The sequence below is a fragment of the Aotus nancymaae genome, unplaced genomic scaffold, assembly GCF_030222135.1.
Source record: "Aotus nancymaae isolate 86718 unplaced genomic scaffold, 86718_ANA_hifiasm-v0.15.2.pri h1tg000028l, whole genome shotgun sequence".
NCBI lineage: Eukaryota > Metazoa > Chordata > Mammalia > Primates > Aotidae > Aotus > Aotus nancymaae.
The window spans coordinates 17,290,321-17,312,015 of NW_026988441.1; the positions used below are offsets into that span (position 1 = coordinate 17,290,321).

The 21,695-nt window shown below is 50.2% G+C and overlaps 1 protein-coding gene across 1 annotated transcript; it reads left to right on the forward strand.

Moving 5' to 3' along the window:
• Nucleotides 1-1,609: 1,609 nt before the first annotated feature.
• NFKBID (NFKB inhibitor delta) lies at nt 1,610-11,554 on the forward strand. Its single transcript, XM_021676587.2, has 10 exons — nt 1,610-1,732; nt 2,268-2,485; nt 3,034-3,224; nt 3,306-3,411; nt 3,599-3,745; nt 3,870-3,921; nt 4,005-4,153; nt 7,950-8,066; nt 8,386-8,550; nt 10,174-11,554. Exons 2-10 carry the CDS (start codon nt 2,333-2,335, stop codon nt 10,225-10,227), a joined length of 1,134 nt encoding a protein of 377 aa, XP_021532262.1. The 5' UTR covers nt 1,610-1,732; nt 2,268-2,332; the 3' UTR covers nt 10,228-11,554.
• The last annotated feature ends 10,141 nt before the right edge of the window (nt 11,555-21,695 follow it).

The window sequence follows — 21,695 nt, forward strand, 5'->3', positions numbered from 1 at the left end:
GGATCGCGGGTCCCCGAGGGTGAAAGGGCTGGGAGGCTGGACCCCTGCCTGGGTCCTTGGAGGTTCTGGGGGTTGCTGACAGCCGAGACTCCCCCTAGAAGGAGGGGCTCCGGGACTGAGTGCTGGGGGGCGTCGTTGCTTAAAATCCGCGAGGGTCTCGATGGGGAAGGGTCCGGAGCCTGGCCTTAGGGTCTATGCTGACGATGACCCTGCTTCTGCCCCGCCCTTGGATTTTCGGATCGCCACTGCGGGGCTGAGCAGGAATTCCCCCTTCGCGGGGATTCCACTAGCGCCACGCTCGGCCGCGCGCCCCGCCTCGGAGCAGGACACCTGGGGTAAAAGAGGGGGAAGGGGAGAATGGAAGATTCCCTTGCGCGAGCACCTTGGCGTCAGCGCGCCGCGTCCGGGCTGTTTCCGAGCCGCCCCCTCCCGCCCCACCGCAATCCGCGCTTAACCCTTCCTTCGCTGGAACCCGGGCGCAGAAGGTTGAGGGTTTTGCCTTTCTGGGTCGTGGGAAGGAGTTTGGCACCCAGGACTCCCAAATCCTAGCGAGGAGGGGACTGAGGGTCCAGACTCCTGGGGCCTGAAGAAGAGACTGTATGGGTGGGACTTTGTTTTTTGAATAGTCTCTTTCTGTCGCCCCGTCTGGAGTGCAGTGGCGCGATCTCCGCTCACTGCAACCTCACCCTCCGCCTTCTGGGTTCACGTCATTCTCCTGCCTCAGTCTCCTGAGTAACTGGGATTACAGGCTCCCGCCAGCACGCCTGGCTAATTTTTATAGTTTCAGTAGAGACGGGATTTCAACACGTTGGCCAGGCTGGTCTCGAACTCCTCACCTCAGGAGATGCGTCCGCCTCGGCCTCCCAAAGTGCTGGGATTACAGGCAAGAGCCACTTAGCCAGGCCCCTTTCGAGGCCTTTGACTTCTCGACATTTCTCGGGGAGGAGTGCTGGGGACTCCTGATTTCTAGAGGTATAGATTCTAGGGCAGAAAAATGTTGGGAACCTGAATGTGCGTCTAGGGAGTGACGCTTGGCACCCGCACCCCACCAACCCGCTGGCTTCAAAACTGGGATCTGGGGGTGGAATTTTTTTACGGAAGTGGGGTGGTTGCTGCAGAGGGGTTCCCTCCTCCCCTTTCCCCACTTTCCGCGACGCTGGTGGAAAGTTGGGTCAGAGGGAAAGTGCGAAGCAAAAGGAAGGAAACGGCGGAGGCGGACGCCCCACCCCCATCTTCTAATGGCTTTGCAGGAGTCAGGCGGCATCTACTGCCAGTTTTTCCGCGCGGGAGGGCGAGGAGGGCGCCCAAACCCACTCCCCCCGCGCCACCCCCGCCGCATTTAGTTGATTTAAGGACCCTGATGACTTCCGCTCCTCCTCTCCCGCACAGTGAGTAGGGGCGAGCGCAGCCACTGTCCAACGCAGACTGTGAAGAAGCTTCTGGAAGAGCAGAGGCGCCGCCAGCAGCAGCAGCCGGACGCTGGCGGGGTGCAGGTGAGGCCAGGGAGCAACAGCTCTCAGGAGGTCCCCCCATGCAGTTCCGCAGGGACTCAGCAGCTTGCTGGCTGATGATCGGGGTGGCCCTGACCTAAATGCCCTGTAGGTACGGATCAGACCTGGAGGAATCTGCCAGATAAAGTCACCAGTGTTCCTTTTGCTTTTGTCTCTACAGGGACAATTTCTACCTCCCCCAGCGCAGCCCCTGACCCCATCTGTGAATGAGGCCGTGACTGGTAAGTTCTCTCAGCTCCTGGGCCTCCCCATTCCCCTTCCCTAAGGGACTCAGACATCCCAGCTCTCAGAACTTTGGGACACCTAGGAGTCAGGCCCTCATTCTTCCCTTTTTTTTTTTTGAGACGGGATCTCACTCTGTTGCCCTGGTACTGGAGAGCAGTGGTGCCGTCTGGCTCACTGTAGCCTCAACCTCCTGGGTTTGAGTGATCCTCCCGCCTCAGCTTCCCAAGTAGCTGGGACCACAGGTGATGCCACCTTCTCAGCTAATTTTTAAAATGTTTGTAGAAACAGGGTCTGGCTATGTGACCCAGGCTGGTAGGCCCTCAGATGGAACTCGGTAACAGTCTGGTTTCCTAGGTCCTATGCGTCCTACCCCAGGGCCCGGTCTCCAGCCTTCTGAGTGTCCTAGGAGGCCAGGTCCTGGGTTCTTGCTGTCCCAGAAATACCTTGGGAAACACCAGGCCCTCTAGTCCTGGCTGTGACGTCCCCAACTGTAGTAACCAGACCTGCCCCTGCCCCTCCTCTTACACGCAGGCCACCCTCCCTTCCCAGCACACCCGGAGACTGTGGGTTCTGGAGTTAGCAGCCTGGGTCCCCCCATGGGCTTTCCAGACTGGGACCCCAACACGCATGCTGCCTACGCAGACAGCCCCTTCTCTTGCCCTGCTCCTGCTGCCGAAAGTTTCCTGCCTCCTGACTTCTACCCACCCTCGGACCCAGGGCAGCCGTGCCCATTTCCCCAGGGCATGGAGGTGAGATACATAGTGGGTACAGGATGCTGAAGGGCCCCTAAAAATTCGCAGTTGCGCTCCTGCAGTATTCTGAGGTGTCCGGAGCTTGGTTATGGTCGCCTTTTCCAGGCTGGGCGTGGTGGCTCATGCCTGTAATCCCAGAGCCTGGGGAGGCCAAGACAAGTGGATCACTTGAGGTCAGGAGTTTGAGACCAGCCTGGCCAACATGGTGAAACTAAAAATACAAAAATTAGCTGGGTGTGGTGGCACACGCCTGTAATCCTAGCTACTCCAGAGGCTGAGGCAGGAGACTTGCTTGAACCCGGGAGGTAGAGGTTGCAGTGAGTGGAGATCACACTGCTGCACTCCAGCCTGGGTGACAGAGTGAGACTCTGTCTTGGAAAAAAAAAAATCCCCTTTTCCAGGTGGGCAAAACTGAGGCCTAAAAGTCCAAGGTCACTTGGCACAGCTGGGATACCCAGGGGCTCTGCATGCAGATGTGACAGTGTGGTGGTTTGGGATGGGGAGTTCTCAGCTGACTGGCTCTCCCCACCACCTGCACCCCTCAGGACCCCCAGGACACCCGGCTCTATGCAGGATCTTCCCTGCCACAGGCGGGACCCTGGAGAGTTTCTGCACTCCCTTCAGGACCCCCTCAGTTCCCCGCTGTGGTCCCTGGACCATCGCTGGAGGCGGCCCGAGCTCACATGCTGGCTTTGGGGCCACAGCAGCTGCTGGCCCAGGATGAGGAGGGGGACACGTGAGTATAGGGGGCAGGTTTGTCCGCAGACTCTTGGATTGGCGGGGGCTGTTCTCATGGCTGTCCCCCACCTGTCCTCAGGCTCCTGCACCTGTTTGCGGCTCGGGGGCTGCGCTGGGCGGCGTACGCTGCAGCTGAGGTGCTCCAGGTGTACCGACGTCTTGACATTCGTGAGCATAAGGGCAAGGTGAGGCCTGGGGCCTGAATGCTCCTGGGTTCAGGGGAGGAGGGAGCCAGGGGTCTGGACCCCTGGATCCTAGAGAAGAGAGGAATGGGGGCTGAGCTCCTAGGTCTGAGGGGAGATGGGGCTGGGAGCCTGGTTTTCCAATGGGAGGGAACCAGGGGCCCAGCCTGACCTCTCCTATGACCTGCAGACCCCTCTCCTGGTGGCAGCTGCTGCCAACCAGCCCCTGATTGTGGAAGATCTGCTGAACCTGGGAGCAGAGCCCAACGCCACTGACCATCAGGGACGTTCAGTCTTGCACGTGGCCGCTACCTATGGGCTCCCAGGAGTTTTGTTGGTATGCCCAGCTGGCAGGCTCGGGGGGGTCATCTGAGGGTAGACTGGTTGCCCAGATTTTGACTTCCAGAGCCAGGAGGCCAAAGGAGACCCTTACCCAGCACTCCACCTTCTCTTCCTCCCAGGCTGTGCTTAACTCCGGGGTCCAGGTTGACCTGGAAGCCAGAGACTTCGAGGGTAAGTTGGGTGTGGGCGGGGCTGGTGTGGCTGGGCGGGGTGGGTGCAATAGATGCAGGTCCCTCACTCACTCCATTTTGCAGGCCTCACCCCGCTCCACACGGCCATCCTGGCCCTTAACGTTGCTATGCGCCCTTCCGACCTCTGTCCCCGGGTGCTGAGCATGCAGGCCCGAGACAGGCTGAATTGTGTCCACATGTTGCTGCAAATGGGTGCTAATCACACCAGCCAGGTGAGCTGGGAGTGCGCGGTCGGTCCCTGGGAGATTGTATGGGATGGGGCCACCTGGATGTCTGGGAGCTCCAGACAGATGCTGACTTTGCCTCTTCCTTGCTGTGTGCCCTTGGGCATGTTACTTCACTTCTCTGTGCCTTAGGAGTTTCTGTTTTTTTCTTTGTTTTTTTGTTTTTTTTTTTTTTTGAGATAGGGTCTCACTCGGTCGCCCAGGCTAGAGTGAAGTGGTGCAATCTCGGCTCACGGCAGCCTCCGCCTTCCAAGTTCAAGCGATTCTCCTGCCTTAGCCCCTTGACTAGCTGGAACTATAGGCGTGTGCCACCACGCCTGGCTAATTTTTTAAAAAAATTTTATTTTTAGTAGAGATGGGAGTTTCATCGTGTTGGCCAGGCTGGTCTCAAATTCGTTACCTCAAATGATCCTCCTTACTTGGCCTCCCAGAGTGTTGGGATTACAGGCGTAAGCCACCGCGCCCAGCCCCTAGTTGTTAACTGGGAATGATATTACTGACCTTAGGGTGTGTTATCAAGCACTTACTATTCATTCATCAAGCACTGAGTTTCATCGATCAGCTTACTGAAACCTCGCAAACACCCCTTGCTTGACATGTGTACTCTATTTTCTCTATTTTACTGATAAGGAAACTGAGGCATGGGAAATCAAAAATCTTTTTTTTTTTTTTTTTTTTGAGACAAAGTTTCCCTCTTGTTGCCCAGGCTGGAGTGCAATGGTGTGATCTTGGCTCACTGCATCCTCCGCCTCTCAGGTTCAAGCGATTCTCTTGCCTCAGCCTTCCGAGTAGCTGGGATTATAGACATGTGCCACCATGCCCTGCTAATTTTGTATTTTTAGTAGAGATGGGGTATCACCATGATGGCCAGGCTGGTCTCGAGCTCTTGACCTCAGGTGATCTGCCCGCCTCAGCCTCCCAATGTGCTGGGATTACAGGCGTGAGCCACTGCACTGGGCCTTGTTTTCTACTTTTTGTAGAGAGGGGATCTCGCTGTGTTGCCCAGGCTGGCCTCAAACTCCTGGACCCAAGCAATCCCCCCGCCTTGGCCTCCCAAGTGCTGGGATTATAGGCGTGAGCTGCTCTGCCCGGCTACCTATAGTGTTTTAATAAGAAAAGACCAAGCTCCTGTACTTTTAGACATTACAATTTAGTGGAAAAGAGAGGAGAAGATAAGTAAACAAAGAACTGAACATAATTACAAACCGGGATGCAAGCTACCTAGGAAGAACAGGAGCTCTTAGACATAAAAAGATTGGCTTTATATTGCGTGTGGGGCTCACAATGAAGGTCGTTCGGAAGAAATTACATTTAAGTTGAACGAGAAATGATGAAGAAGAATTAACTGCGTGGTAGGGTTCTGGGAGAACGCAGACATTGAGTATTCCTGTGAAAAAAGCACAAATAAAACAATTTTTTTTTGAGATGGATTCTCGCTCTCTCGCGCAGGCTGGAGTGCAGTGGTGCAATCTCAGCTCACTGCAACCTCCCAGGTTCGAGTGATTCTCCTGCCCAAGCCTCCCAAGTAGCTGGAACTACAGTCGTACGCCATCACACCCCAATAATTTTTGTACTTTTAGTAATAATAACAAATAAATTTTAAAAAAATAATAAAAGATGGCTGGGTGCAGTGGCTCAGGCCTGTAATCCAAGCACTTTGGGAGGCCTAGGTGGGTGGATTGCTTGAGCTCAGGAGTTCGAGACCAGCCTGGGCAACATAGGGAGACCCCCATCTCTACAAAAAAAAATTAACTGGTCATGGTGGCACGTGCCTGTGGGTCCCAGGTGCTCAGGAGCCTGAGGTGGGAGGATCACCTGAACCCGGGGAGGTCAAGGCTGCAGTGAGCCATCATTTCGCCACTGCACTCAAGCCTGGGCAACAGAGTGAGACCCTGTCTCTCAACAATAATAATAATAATAAAAGATAACTCTTTTCCTGTAATTCCAGTGCTTTGGATGGCTAAGGTAGGAGGATCACTGAGCCCTGTAGGTTGAGGCTGTAGTGAGCTGTGGTCACACCACTGCACTCCAGCCTGGGCAGCAGTGTGAGACCCTGTCTCAAAAAACAAACAAACAAAAAAATAACTTTTTTTTTTTTTTTTTTTTTTTGAGACAGGATCTCATTCTGTTGCCCAGGCTGGAGTGCAGTGGTGCAATTTTGGCTCACTGCAGCCTCTGCCTCCCAGGTTCAGGCGATCCCTGTGCCTCAGCCTCCCAAGTAGCTGGGATTACAGGCACGTGCCACCACGCCTGGCTAATTTTTGTATTTTTCATAGAGACAGGGTTTCACCATGTTGGCCAGGCTGGTCTCGAACTCTTGACTTCAAGTGATCCGCCCACCTCGGCTTCCCAAAGTGCTGGGATTACAGGCATGAGCCCCCTTGCCCTTCCAAAAAAAAAAAGAACTTTTTAAACCTCAATATCATTACTCTGTCTTTAAAGAATTAAAGATTATATTGTAATACCAAATATCCTGGCTGTAGTCAAATTTACTTTTGGCTATAATAATTTTTTTCATTAAAAAAATCAAGATCCAAATAAGCACACATGTTATGATGTTATGTCTTTTCAAATCACTTTTTTTTTTTTAATTGAGAAGGAGTCTCACTCTGTCACCAGGCCAGGCTGGAGTGCAGTGGCGCAATCTCGGCTCACTGCAACTTCTGCCTCCCACGCTCAAGGGATTCTCCTGCTTCAGTCTCCCGACTAGCTGGGACTACAGGCGTGCCCCACCATGCCCAGCTAATTTTTATATTTTTAGTAGAGACAGAGTTTCACCATGTTGGCCAGGATGGTCTCGATCTCTTGACCTTGTGATCTGTCTGCCTCAGCCTCCCAAAGTGCTGGGATTACAGGTGTGAGGCACGGCGCCCAGCCTTAAATCACTCTTAATCTAGAGATTTGGTTTAGTCTTCATCATTTTGTGGATGAGCAAACTAGGTGGATTTCCCTTGTTATGAGCACATAAAATGTTTAATGTTCATTATCATTACAAACTCCTTACAGACACATAAAAAGTTTTCGTTTTCAAAAATGTCTTTTATTTTCCTCCAGATAGGATGGGAACAGCTCGATAGTGTGGTGCGGTATTGTAATATTAGCTAGTCCACAGATTAATGTTGGCAGCTCCTGTGCTGGTAGATAAAGTACAGTCTCTGTGGGACGGGATGCAGTTTAATGTGTTGAATGGAATGCAGGTAGCCAGGGCAGTTGCTAACCCGGAGAAAAGGAGTCTCTTTCTCAGACACTTTGGTGGGAAATTGTCGTAAGACATGTACAGTTCTGGGAGGTGTATGGTGTGAATGGTACACCCTGAGACGTGGTGTTGTGCAGTGCACAGCACATACAACTGAATAAGGCACTCTTGGTGGGGCTTGCAGAGGAGGGCCAGCATCTTTTTTTTTTTTTTTTGAGACAGCTTGTTACTCTGTCACCCATGCTGGAGTGCAGTGGCATGGTCATGGCCCACTGCAGCCTTGAACTCCTTGGCTTAAATGATCCTCCTGCCTCAGCCTCCCAAGCAGCTGGGGCTACACATGTACACCGCCACGCTTGGCTAATTTTTCTCCTTTTTGTAGAGATGAGGTCTTGCTGTGTTGTCCAGGCTGGTCTTGGGCTCCTGGCCTCAAGTGATCCTCCTTCTTCAGCCTCCCAAAGTGCTGAGATTGCAGGAGTGAGCCACCGCACCCTGCCAAGGTCCAGGGTCTGTAAAGGCTCCTGGATTCCGTGGAAGGGTGTCCGGGTGTGAGGCTGGGCCTGACGTCTGCCATTCCCCTTCCCACAGGAGATCAAGAGCAACAAGACAGTTCTGCACTTGGCCGTGCAGGCTGCCAACCCCACTCTGGTTCAGCTGTTGCTGGAGTTGCCCCGGGGAGACCTTCGGACCTTTGTCAACATGAAGGTGGGGGCCGGAGCTGGGAAGTGCAGGTTGCGTGGGATACGGTAGAGGGGGGCAGTGGGATGTTATGGGTCCTGTGGGCTGTGGATGTGGAGGGGACGATGTGTGGGATCTGCAGGGGAATGTGTACCAAGCGGATGTAGATTGCCCCGGAATGTGTAGGCCGTGGACACAGGGATGCATGCACCACGGCCGTGGCCAGGGGAGGTCTGGGATGTGAAGGGACAAGGTAAGACATGGACAAGGCAGGGACTGAAGTGCAGTTTAGAGGCCTGGGCGAGCTGAGCCCGGATCCCCATCAGCCCTCCCCTTGCTCTTCCAGGCCCATGGGAACACAGCCCTTCACATGGCGGCTGCCCTGCCCCCTGGGCCGGCCCAGGAGGCCATCGTGCGGCACCTGTTGGCAGCTGGGGCGGACCCCACACTGCGCAACCTGGAGAATGAGCAGCCCGTTCACCTGCTGCGGCCCGGGCCGGGCCCTGAGGGGGTGAGTAAGCCCTGAACCTGCCTGCGGAGAGGCCTCTGAGCTAGCGGGATTGGCCCCCCTGCCCTACCCAATGCTCACTTTCCGAGAATGACTTCTAATAACGGACGGTGACTTCAACCCTCACACAACTCTGACTTTCTAATGTGACCTCTGACCTCAGTGTTTCATCCCTTACCCCGGAATGGTGACTTCTCTGATCCCTACCCCAACCCTGACCTCAAAGTGTGACCTGTACTCCCAACCTTGAATCTCGCTTGACCTCAAGGTGTGACCTTTGATCCCCAAGTGTGACCTCCTACTCCTGGCCCCTAGCCTTGGGTCCTGACCTCAGATGTGACTTTTGGCCCCTTACCTGTTCCCTTCAATTCCCTCTCAATCCTCACCCCCAGGTGGGAACCCCCAGCTGACAGCCCCTTTCCCTTCGCTGTAGTCCTGCTTCCTGACCCTTTCTCGGTGTGTGGACCCAGGCCTTGACCTCCTTCCCACATCTTTATTTTTATTTTTTTATTTATGGTTTTTTTGTTTTTTTGAGACAGAGCCTCGATCTGCTGCCAGGCTGGAGTGCATGGTGCGATTCTCAGCTCACTGCAACCTCCACCTCCTGGGTTTAAGTGATTCTCCTGCCTCAGCCTCCCAACTAGCTGGGACTATAGGCGTCGCCACCACGCCCAGCCAACTTTTGTATTTTTAGTAGAGATGGCGTTTCACCATGTTGGCCAGGCTGGTCTCGATTTCTTGACCTCATGATCCGCCCACCTCGGCCTCCCAAAGTGTTGGGATTACAGGTGTGAGCCACCGTGCCAGTCTTATACTGTTATTTTTATTTTTTGTTTTTGAGGCAGGGTCTTGCTCTGTTGCCTAGGCTGGAGTGCAGTGGTGTGATCACTGCTCACTGCAGCCTTGAACTCCTGGGCTCAAGGATCCTCCTGCCTCAGCCTCCCCAGTAGCTGGGACTACAGGCAGGCACCATCACACCCAGCTAATTTTTTTTTTTTAAGAGATGGGGTCTTGCTATGTTGCCCAGGCTGATCTCAAACTCCTGGCCTCAAGTGATCCTCCCATCTTGGCTTCCCAAATTGTTGGGATCACAGGCATGAACCATCATGCCCAGCCTCCTTCCCAAATCTCTGTCACCCAGGCTGGAGTGCGGTGGGTCAATCTTGGCTCACTGAGTGAATCCCCACACTTCACCTCCTGGGTTCAGGATCTTTTGCCTAGGCTGGAGTACAGTGGTGCAGTCTCAGCTCACTGCAACCTCCGCCTCCAGGGTTCAAGCTATTCTCCTGCCTCACCTCCCCAGTAGCTGGGATTACAGCTGTGCACCACGACACCCAGCCAATTTTCATATTTTTAGTAGAGACGGGGTTTCACCATGTTGGCCAGGCTGGTCTTGAATTCCTGACCTCAGGTGATTTGCCCACCTTAGCCTCCCAAAGTGCTGGCATTACAGGTGTGAGCCACCGCACCTGGCTCTTCCAAAATCTCGACTCCAAACCTCTGACCTTCAAATCCAACGGGCCCCTCTCAGCCTTTCTTCTCTAGCCCCTCCCTCCGTGTGGCGTGACTTCCCCACCTCTCCTTCCAACCTGACAGACTGCTCTCCCTGCCTTGCCTTGTCTACAGCTCCGGCAGCTGTTGAAGAGGAGCCGTGTGGCGCCGCCAGGCCTGTCCTCTTAGGACTCAAGCCCAGACCCTGGACTGATTTTCCAGTCCCCACCGTCCTGCGGGACAGCCAGCGTATGCTAATGTTGCAAATCCATGATAATGTATGTGGAATATCCTGCCATTAGGGTCTTACATTAAAACCCCAGAATGGCTGCAGGAAGGTGAACAGTCCCCAATATTTGGGGTGCTGTGATACCCCTCTTCCACCCACAAGGAGCCCTCTTAATGATTTCTGTGAAATCGAGGCCCCTTGATTGTTTCTGTGAAACACCCTGCACCCCTAGTCCTTTCTCCACTGTGATCTTTCAGGTTCTCTCCCCTAACTCAGCTCTTTGTTCCCAGAAACCCAGATGTAAACCCCCTACGTGGTGCTTGGGGCATCCCAATACCATCTCAGTAAGGCTCCTGTGATGGCCTCCTCACCCTCCCTGGGACCCACATCCTTCAGATCCTCACCCTGAGACAGGAGGGACCCTCAGGTCCCACTGCTCTCTGATTCAGAATTCAGCTAGGCCCCGTTCCAGACCCCAGTATTCCCGGTTACTCTCTCCCTAATCTGAGCATCACTCAAGCTCTTTATTAAACTCAATTTGGGCTGACTGTGGTGGCTCATGCCTGTAATCCTAGCACTCTGGGAGGCCGAGGTCGGCAGATCACTTGAGGTCAGGAGTTTGGGACCAGCTTGGCCAACATGGGGAAACCCTGTCTCCACCAAAAATACAAAAAAAAAAAAAAATTAGCCAGACATGGTGGCGCACACCTGTAGTCCCAGCTACTCGGGAGGCTGAGGCAGGAGAATTGCTTGAACCCAGGAGGCGGAGGTTGCAGTGAACTGAGATTGCACCACTGCACTCCAGCCTGGGCAACAGATCAAGACACTGTCTCAAAACAAAAAAAAAATTAAACTCAATTTGGACTAGAACTATTGTCGTCTGATCTCTGGGGGCACTGGTGCAGGGGAGTGGTTGTGATGCCCGCTGAGGGGTCATGTTGGGATGAATGTACCTGAGTGGGGAGGATGTAGCAGCCACCATGAGTGCCAAGTCCATAGCCCGTCGCCCTCACCCTGGTGACACAAGCAAGACTTTTGGGAGGCCAAGGCATGAGGATCACTTGAGTCCAGGAGTTTGAGACCAGCCTTTGGGCAGTCTCAGAACACTGGTGCGGCTCTGCCCTGGATACGAGCACGGCAAGTGTTGAAAAGCAGGAAGTTCTTGCTCTCTTCTGACTCCAGCATTCTGACTCCAGCAACCCTCAACCCGTTACCGATAGGAGACGGTCCCCTACCTGTCGGGCTAACTTGGAAGTGCATGGCCTATGTGGACTCCCAGAGTTCCCCAGCGGATGAATCACCAGTTCCCCACAGTGGTTCAGGCTTTGATACAATACTCTCTACAGGCTGCTCTCCCTTCTCTGTGTCTCTTCCTGCCCTACCAATGTTCTCCATCCCGTCCAAATGAACTTTCCCTCCTGTCCTTCCCTTGGTGGCTACTTTTGGAGAAACCCAAACTAAGACCTCCACAAAACCCATTCTCAGCCAGGTGTGGTGGCCTACGCTTATGATTCCAGCACTTTGGGAGGCCGAGGCTGACAGATCACCTGAGGTCAGGAGTTCGAGACCAGGCAAAAACCCATCTCTACTAAAAATACAAAAATTAGCCAGGCATGGTGGTGTGCGGCTGTAATATCAGCTACTTAGGAGGCTGAAGCATGAGCATTGCTTGTACCTGGGAGGCAGAAGTTGCAGTGAGCTGAGATTGTGCCACTGAACTCCAGCCTGGGCAACAGAGCAACAAGACTGTCTCAAAAAATATATACAAAAAAAAAACAAAAACCCAAACGCCGTTCTCATACTTGGTCCACAGCCTCTGCTCTGGCCTCTGCAATATAATAATATAATCACCCAAGGAGCCCCCATCCCAGAAAGCCGTCAGACCCATCATAGCCCCTGCAGCTAGGAACCTTTCATGGACCACAAATGTATGCATTATTAACACACTCCAGTCCTCCGGCCAGTGTCTCCGCCCCAAAACTTAAGGCTTAAACCAACACCTTCTTGTTTTTTTTTTGTGGGAGGAGACGGAGTCTTGCTCAGTCGCCCAGGCTAGAGTGCAACTGTACAATCTCAGCTCACTGCAACCTCTGCCTCCTGCATTCAAGCGATTCTCCTGCTTCAGCCTCCCGAGTAGCTGGGGTTACAGGCACCTGCCACCACGCCTGGCTAATTCTCATTTTTGCATTTTTTAGTAGAGTTGGGTTTACAGCATATTGGCCAGGCTGGTCTCGAACCCCTGACCTCAAGTTATCCACCCGCCTCAGGCTCCCAAAGTGCTGGGATTAAAGGCATGAGCCACTGCTCCCAGCCTCTCTTAATTGTTTCTGACTGCACTCTAGGCTGGGTTCAGCTGGCTGTTCTGCTGTCTCTCTTTCGTTCCTTATGTGGCTGGAGTTAACCTGAGGCCCGGGCTGGAAATCCAAGACACCTTCACTCACATGCTTGATAGCTTGGCTGAAATACTGGAGCTTCCAGGAGTGAGCCAAGAGTCTCTCCATGTGGTCCAGGAGGGCAGGTGGATCTCTTCACTTCAGGTGGTGGCTCAGCGGCTCCAAAAGGGAGAGATCCAAGGGGACAAGCCCCTGCTTGTATCATGCTCGTTGACATGCCATTGATCCCAGATCAGTGTGGGAGGCATTACACAAGGGTCTGAATACTGGGAGACAGAGTTATCTGGGGGCCCAGCGAGGTGCCTCACGCCTGTAATCCCACCACTTTGGGAGGCCAAGCCAGGCAGCTCACAAGGTCAGGAGTTCAAGACCAGCCTGGTCAACATGGTGAAACTCCATCTCTACTAAAAATACAAAAATTAGCAGGGCATGGTGGTGGGCTCCTGTAGTCCCAGCTACTTGGGAGGCTGAGGGAGGAGAATTGCTTGAACCCACAGGCAGAGGTTGCAGTGAGCAGAGATCATAGCACCGAACTCCAGCCTGGGAAACAGAGCAAGACACCCTCTTCAATAAATAAATAAATTACTGGCTCACACCTGTAACAAATAGGCTGAGTGAGGTCAGCCTATTTATTTAACAAATTACTGGCTCACACCTGTAATAAATAGGCTGACCTCGCTCCCTGAGGTCAGCCTATTTATTACAGGTGTGAGACAGTAATTTTTTTTTTTTTTTTTTTTTTTTGAGACGGAGTTTCTCTCTCGTTGCCCAGGCTGGAGTGCAATGGCGCATTCTCGGCTCACTACAACCTCTGCCTCCTGGGTTCAAGCGATTCTCCTGTCTCAGCCTCCCAAGTAGCTGGGATTACAGGCATGTGCTACCACGTCCAGCTAATTTTTTGTATTTTTGGTAGAGACGGGGTTTCACCATGTTGGCCAGGATGGTCTTGATCTCTTGACCTCGTGATCCACCCGCCTCAGGCTCCCAAAGTGCTGGGATTACAGGCGTGAGCCACTGTGCCCGGTGAGCCAGTAATTTTTTTACAAATCCTAAATTATTACAAATCACTATCCATAGATGAAGCTTTTAAAAGCCCTTTAAAAAGGACTTTTATTTGTTCTTTTCACGTGGGGGAAAAGTGATGAGTATTACTCAAATATGAGAAATGGCCATGGCCACTTGATGTAATTTTTTACTTATCCTATAGCTACACAAAGAAAATGGCACCGGGTGCAGTGGAGGAAAATCTACTAGACCTCAAGCCTGGCTTGAATTCGATTCTGTACTCTAATTCAGACTTTGTCTTTACCTAGCTGGGTCAGATAAATTATTTAATTTTTCTGGACTTCTCTTTCTTTTCTTTTTTTAGACTGAGTCTCGCTCTGTTGCCCAGGCTATGGTGTAGTGGTGCGATCTTGACTTACTGCAACTTCCACCTCCCGGTTTCAAGTGATTCTCCAGCCTCAACCTCACAAGTAGCTGGGATTACAGGTATGTACCACCCACCAGGCTAACTGGACTTCTCTTTCTTTAAATACAAAAGGAGAGGGCTAAGAGTCCATCCCTCCAGACTGAAAGTTTGTATGTTGATGTGTTACTGTCTTTCAAGAGTCAGTTTGCTCCTCCTCAAGAACCTTTCAGGGGTCTGTTTGCTCCTGGTCAAGAATCTGAGGTCTAGACTTTTGCTCAGAGTTGCTGAACCTCTCTCCCTTCCCATTTATTTTACTCTTCTTAGGATGTTCTGTACCTTCCCCTCCCCTCTCCCGTCCCTACCACACCCCATTCTACAACCCCATCTGAAATATCAAGGGTGACCATAACTCACTGGTAGGTTGGAGAGGGGTAAAGACTTCTGAGCAATTCTCGTAGACACCTCCTGTTCTCTGGTGCTGGCTGTGACTGGCACTGCTAGAGGGGATCTTGATCATTGCTTCTGGCATGGCCAGCCCATACCAGTTGTTCTTGTTGGCAGTGGAATTTTGAGGACTGCTACTCCCAGCTGCTTTCTCTTAGAACCTTAGAACAGCCGGCTTCTATGTTCTGGAGCTTCTGGGCAGTTCCTTTACTCATTCCATACTTCCTTTAGAGGGCAGCACCAGTCACAGTCTCTGCCAAGCATATGGAGTTGGGATCAACACCATGACTCAGGATTGGCTTGTAGAATTCTTTCAAATTCCCCTAGCCTGGTATGAGAGTATGGGAGCAAGAATGAATAGGTCAGGCACGGTGGCTCACACCTGTAATCCCAGCACTTTCGGAGGCTGAGGTGGGTGGGTCACTTAGATGCCAGGAGTTCAAGACCAGCCTGAGCAACGTGGCAAAACCCTGCCTCTACTAAAAATACAAAAATTAGCCAGGGGTGGTGGCACATACCTGTAATCCCAGCTACTCGGGAGGCTGAGGCAAGAGACCTGCTTGAACACAGGGAGTGGAGGTTACAATGACCAAGATTGTGCTACTGCACTCCAGCCTGGGCGACAGAGTGAGATTCTGTCTCAAAAATAATAATACATAAATAAATCAGAATGGATAGATTTATTTATTATTATTAATTAATAAAGATTTATTTATTAATAATAAATCTATTATTCATAATAATAGATTTATTTTTATTCATAATAATAAATAAATCACACCCATTGGCCTTCACTTGAAGACAGTTCAGCATGGTGGAGTCAGATGGAGCTGACTTCAAGTCCCATGCCCACCTCCAGCCTTAGTAACAGAATGGTTTTAGGAAAAGTTACCTAACTCCTCTAAGCCTTGGTTTCTTATTTTTCAAGTGGGAATAATAATGATTGCTTCTTAAAAACACATGATTATTTGAGGATTACACGAGATCATACACGTTTTGTTAGACTCTGTGGACTGGTTATCTAGGGGCCATCACAACTCCCTTTTTTCTTGCCCTCTGAGACTTCCCTGAAGTCTCCAGAACTAGCTAAACATAAAATGAGGGCTTTATTCTGAAAACTGTGAGTTCTAAAAGATACCTAGTGGTAGAAATACAGTCCCATCTAAACTCCGTCCATCACTCATGTGCTCCTCTCTCTGCATCTCCCTCTATCTACAGCATTCTTCTCTCTTTCTAGTTCCCTCCCTCCCTCAGCGAGGTCAGCCTATTTATTTAACAAATTACTGGCTCACACCTGTAACAAATAGGCTGAGCGAGGTCAGCCTATTTATTTAATAAATTACTGGCTCACACCTGTAACAAATAGGCTGCGCGAGGTCAGCCTATTTATTTAACAAATTACTGGCTCACACCTGTAACAAATAGGCTGAGCGAGGTCAGCCTATTTATTTAATAAATTACTGGCTCACACCTGTAATCTCAGTACTTTGGGAGGCCAAGGCAGGTGGATCACCTGAGGTTGGGAGTTCGAGACCAGCCTAACCATGTCCACTGTGAAACTCCATTTCTACTAAAAATACAAAAATTAGCGGGGTGTAGTGGCAGGTGCCTGTAATCCCAGCTACTCTGGAGGCTGAGGCAGGAGAATCACTTGAACCCGGGGGTGGAGGTTGCAGGGAGCTGAGATCACGCCCCTGCACTCCAGCCTGGGCAACAGAGAAAGACTCTGTCTCAAAAAAAAAAAAAAAAAAAAAAATTACGAAAAATTAGCCAGGCGTGGTGGCGGGCGCCTGTAATTCCAGCTACTTAGGAAAATCGCTTGAACCCGAGAGGCAGAGGTTGCAGTGAGCCAAGGTTGAGCGCCATTGCACTCCAGCCTGGGCAACAGGAGCGAAACTCTGTCTCAAAAAAAGAAAGAAAGAAAGATGGTGTTATCAGGGGCTCCTGGTGTTAAGTCGCTCTTATCAGCTGTCTTGTACCAGCATGTATGTGCTGTCGTGTGTATTCACATACAGGCAGCAGGTCCAGAAAAATTTCCTACGAATGTACAGTATTTTATTGATTCTAAGCAGAACTTAATTGAGATGGATGTGGTGGCTCAAGCCTATGCCTGTAATTCCAGTACTTTTGAAGGCGGAGGTGGGAGGATCGCTTGAGCCTGGGAATTTGAGACCAGTAACCTAGTAAGACACTTACTGTCAAAAAAAAACAAAAAACTGTGTGTGGTGGTGTACACCTGCAGTCCCAGCTGCTTTGGAGGCTGAGGCAAGAGGATCACTTGAGCCCAGGAGTTTGAGGCTGCAGTGAACCATGACTGCAGCACTGCACTTCAGTCTGGGAGACAGAGCGAGACACTGTCTCTAAGTAAATAAATAAATCATAATAATAAAATTAAAAATACAGAAGAACTTAATTGAAATCATCTTACAGTCAGTTGTGTGACCTAGTGTATACTTTGCCTTTTTTTTTTTCTGTTGTGGTACCTAAAGTAATGCTATTTCTCATCACTGATGGCATCTGAGGTTTTTGTTTTGCTTTGTTTTTCTTTTTTTCTTTGTTTTTTTGAGGTGGTATCTTGCTCTGTCACCAGACTAGAGTGCAATGACGCAATCTTGGCTCACTGCCATCTCTGACTCCTGGGTTCAAGCAATTCCGCTGCCTCAGTCTCCCGAGTAGCTGGGATTACAGGCATCTGCCACCATGCCCGGCTAATTTTTTTGTATTTTTAGTAGAGACGGGGTTTCACCATCTTGGCCAGGCTGCTCTTGAACTCCCGACCTCGTGATCCACCCGTCTCATCCTCCCAAAGTGCTGGGATTACAGGCCTGAACTACTGTACCCAGCTGGACGTCTGAGGTTTTGTTGATGTATATGCTGTCTATCTCAATTTGTATTGTTAGGAAGTGCATGTTTGTGTCCCTCTAAAATTTATTTGTTGAAACCATAAGCCCCAGTGGGGTAGTATTTGGAGATGGGGATTTTGAGGGGTAGTTAGGTCATGAGGGTGGAGCCCTCATGAATGGGACCAATGTCCTTGTTAGAAGAGGTGGGAGAGAGCTTGCTTTCCTGCTCTCTACTCTCTGCCATATGAAGATGCAGAAAGAGGATGGCCATTGCGGGCTGGGCACACCGGCTCACACCTGTAATCCCAGCACTTTGGGAGGCCGGGGTAGGAGGATAACTTGAGCTCAGGAGTTTGAGACCAGCATGGGCAATATAGTGAAACCCTGTCTCTACTCAAAAAAGCAAAACAAAACAAAACAAAAACAAAATAGCCAGGTGTAATGGTGCACATCTCTGGACTCAGCTACTAAGGCAGGAGAATTGCCTGAGCCTGGGAGATCAAGGCTGCAGTGAGCTATGATTGCACCATGACACTCCAGCCAGGTGACAGAACAAAACCTTGTCTCAAACAAAACAAAACAAATGACAACAACCAAAAAAAAAAAAAAAAAAAAAAAAAAAAAAAGACCATCTGCAAACCAGGAAGAGAACTCTCTTCAGACTTTGGAGCTGCTGGCATCTCGATCTTGGACTTCTCAGCCTCTAGCATGTGTGAGAAATAAATGTGTGTTTCTAAGCCACCCAGTCCAGGGCATTCTGTTATAGTAGCCCAAACTAAGACACGTATCAACACACACATGTGCACACATCCACCCCACTAACATGATAAAATGTCCCTTAGAAACTTTGTTGTTGTTTTAAGTAAGAACAGGGTCTCACTCTATCACCCAGGCTGGAGTACAGTGGTGCAATCTCAGCTCACTGCAGCCTCGACCTCCTGCCTGGACTCAAGTGATCCTCCCACTTCAGCCTCCTGAGAACCTGGGACCACAGGTGTGTGCCACTATACCTGGCTAATTTTTTCTTTCTTTCTTTCTTTCTTTTTTTTTTTTTGTTGGTAGATACGAGGTCTCACTATGTTGCCCAGGCTGGTTTCCAACTCCTGGGCTCAAGGGATCCTCCTGTCTCGGCCTCCCAAAGTGCTGGGATTACAGGCATGTGCCACTGCACCTGGCCATATATTCTTCTTCTTCTTCTTCTTATTTTGAGGCAGGGTCTCACTTTGTCATCCTCGGCTCTCTGCAGCCTTGACCTCTGAGCCTCAGGTAATTCTCCCACTTCAGCCTCATGAGTAACTGGAACTACAGGCACTCACCACCATGTCTGGCTAATTTTGTTTTTATTTTTGTAGAGACTATGTCTCACTATGTTGCCCAGGCTGGTCTTGAACTCCTGGACTCAAGCAATCTTCCCACCTCAGTTTCCCAAATTGCTGGGATTACAGGCATGAGCCACTGCACATGGCAGAAACTGAATTACTATAAGAAAAATTGGCCAGGCACGGTGGCTCACGCCTGTAATCTGAACACTTTGGGAGGCCAACACAGGTGGATCACCTGAGGTCAGGAGTTCAAGACCAGCCTGGCCAAAATGGTGAAACCCTGTCTCTACTAAAAATACAAAAATAGCTGGGTGTGGTCGTGGCAACCTGTAATCCCTCCCAATTATTTGGGAGGCTGAGGCAGGAGAATCCCTTGAACGTAGGAGGTGGAGGTTTCTGTGAGTCAAGATCACACCACTGCATTCCAGCCTGAGTGACAGAGCAGGACTCTGTCTCAAAATGAAAAAAATAAATAAAATAAAACATAAAAAAAAATTAAGATCTTCAGTGGGAAAAGAAGGTTTAGGAGTGCAAGAACATCAGATAAGTAACAGCAAAAGCATTTTTCCTGCTGGAATTTGAATAACAACGTTTTAAAATTAAATACTCAAGTATTGCCATTAAAATATAAACTTTATGGCAAAGCGAGGTGGCTCATGCCTGTAATCCCAGCACTTCGGGAGGTCAAGGTGGGCAGATAATCTGAGGTCCAGAGTTCGAGATCAGACTGACCAACATGTTTCTACTAAAAATACAAAATTAGCAGGGCATGGTGGTGTATGCCTGTAATCCCAGCTGCTCAGGAGGCTGAGGCAGGAGAATCGCTTGAACCCAGGAGGCAGAGGTTGCAGTGAGCCAACATCATGCCATTGCACTCCAGCCTGGGCAACAAGAGTGAAATTCTGTCTCAAAACAAACAAACAAAAACAAAACAAAATAACAACCAAACAAATGAACAAAAACCTTTATTTTACACACTGACCCTATTGAGCAAAACAGCCTTTTCCTGTTTCACCTGCTTGGAGCTCCTTACCTATTGTTACCATGTTGATCACTCTTGGTCGTGAAAACACAAAAGCAGCTTTCAACCCCTTTGGGTGCCTGTGGTGTTAATGACGGATTCCTGTTGGGCTCATCTGAGTATAACCAAAGGTATAACCAGTATCAGAATGATGGTGCAAACTGAGATCTCTACAGAAATTGGCATTGCATCCGATCTGCACCATGAAGCATCTTCTAACATCTACCAGGTGTATATTTAATATACACGACCTATATTTATAGCTATATGTTATGAGGAACCACAGCCAGCTCATAGGCCCTGAGAATTAGAAATAGATGCTCCCTCTTCAAGCCATCTGTCAGAAAATTGTGCGAGATACATTAAAACATGACATGTTACTGCCATCTGCTGGGAAGCTGTGCAAAAAAAAAAGCAAATCTACAATGTCTGAGAGGTGAATGATATCACTTGGATATATATATATATTTTAAATAGACAGGGTATCTCTCTGTTGCCCAGGCTGAAGTGCAATGGCTATTCACAGGTGCTATCCCGCTATTGATCAGCATGGGAGTCTTGACCTGATCTGTTTCCTGGGCCGGTTTCCATTCCCAGGAGTTCATCATATTGATGCCAAAGTTAGTGTGGACACTCAATTGGCATAGTGCACTACAGTCCTGAGCCGCTGGGCTCAAGTAATCCTCTTGCCTCAGACTCCTGAGTAATGGTTAAGTGTGCCAATGCATGTAAAGCTGTCAGAGTAGTGCCTGGCACAGGGTGAACACCATATGAGTGTTTGCTACTTTAATGCTTTAAAATGTATTTAACAAATACTTGCTAAGTGGCAGGTGCAGTCATAACATCCCCACGAATATGAACCCTTTTAATCCTCCTAACAACCCTCTTGAGACAGATAACAGCAGATGTAGAGGGCCAACTCCAGCCAGCATAATGGAACCTGTGAGGGTATAAATTCCAGTACTGGGCACCATGGTGCATACCTGTAATTTCAGCTACTCTGGAGGCTGAGGTGAGAGAATCACTTGAGGCCAGGACTTGGAGACCAGTCTGGGTAACATAGCAAGATCCCATCTCTAAATATATATATATATTGAGATGGAGTTTTGCTCTTATTGCCCAGGCTGGAGTGCAACGGCACAATCTTGGCTCACTGCAACCTTTGCCTCCCGGGTTCAAGCGGTTCTCCTGCTTCAGCCTCCCAAGTAGCTGGGATTACAGGCATGTGCCACCATGCCCAGCTAATTTTTGTATTTTTGGTAGAGATGGGGTCTCTACCAAAAATACAAAATTAGCCAGGTGTGGTGGTGGGCGCCTGTAATCCTAGCTACTCGGGAGGCTAAGGTCACGAGAATCGCTTGAATCCGGGAGGTGGAGATTGCAGTGAGCCGAGACTGCACCACTGCACTCCAGCCTGGGCAACAAAGTGAGACTTTGTCAAAAAAAAAAAAAAAAAAAAAAGGAGGTGAGAAAAGAAAAGAAAGAGAAAGAAATTCTTCTCTTCTGCATTATTTATACGAGAAGTAGGGGGAGAAAATAAAACGAATTTCAGTAGGCACGTGCAGACATCATATATCCCCTTCTGGGACATGTGATTGGAATCTCTACACTCCAGGAGAGTTCCTATAGACTCCCCAAGAAGAAATGAAGACTTTGGGGAATGGGAAGGGTAATTCACGATTCATAGTCTCTCACACGGCTCTCGAAGGGATTGTGTGAGATCGAGCAGATGACAGGGGAAACTCACCGGAACCCAGCCTCCTTAGGGTCCATTCTGGTACCCAGCAGACAGAGAATTAAAAGGAGCGGCAAGTTCAGCACCGCGGAGAGCTCCCGGACCTATCCCGGGTCTCTGGGCCCCGCCCCCGGCGCCGCAGCCCTTCCTGCAGGCCCCGCCCGGATTTAAAGCTCTATCATCCCGTTTAAAGAGGCCAAGGCGGCCTGGGGGGCGATGACACCCCGTCCAGCTGCGATTACACACTAATTCTCCCACA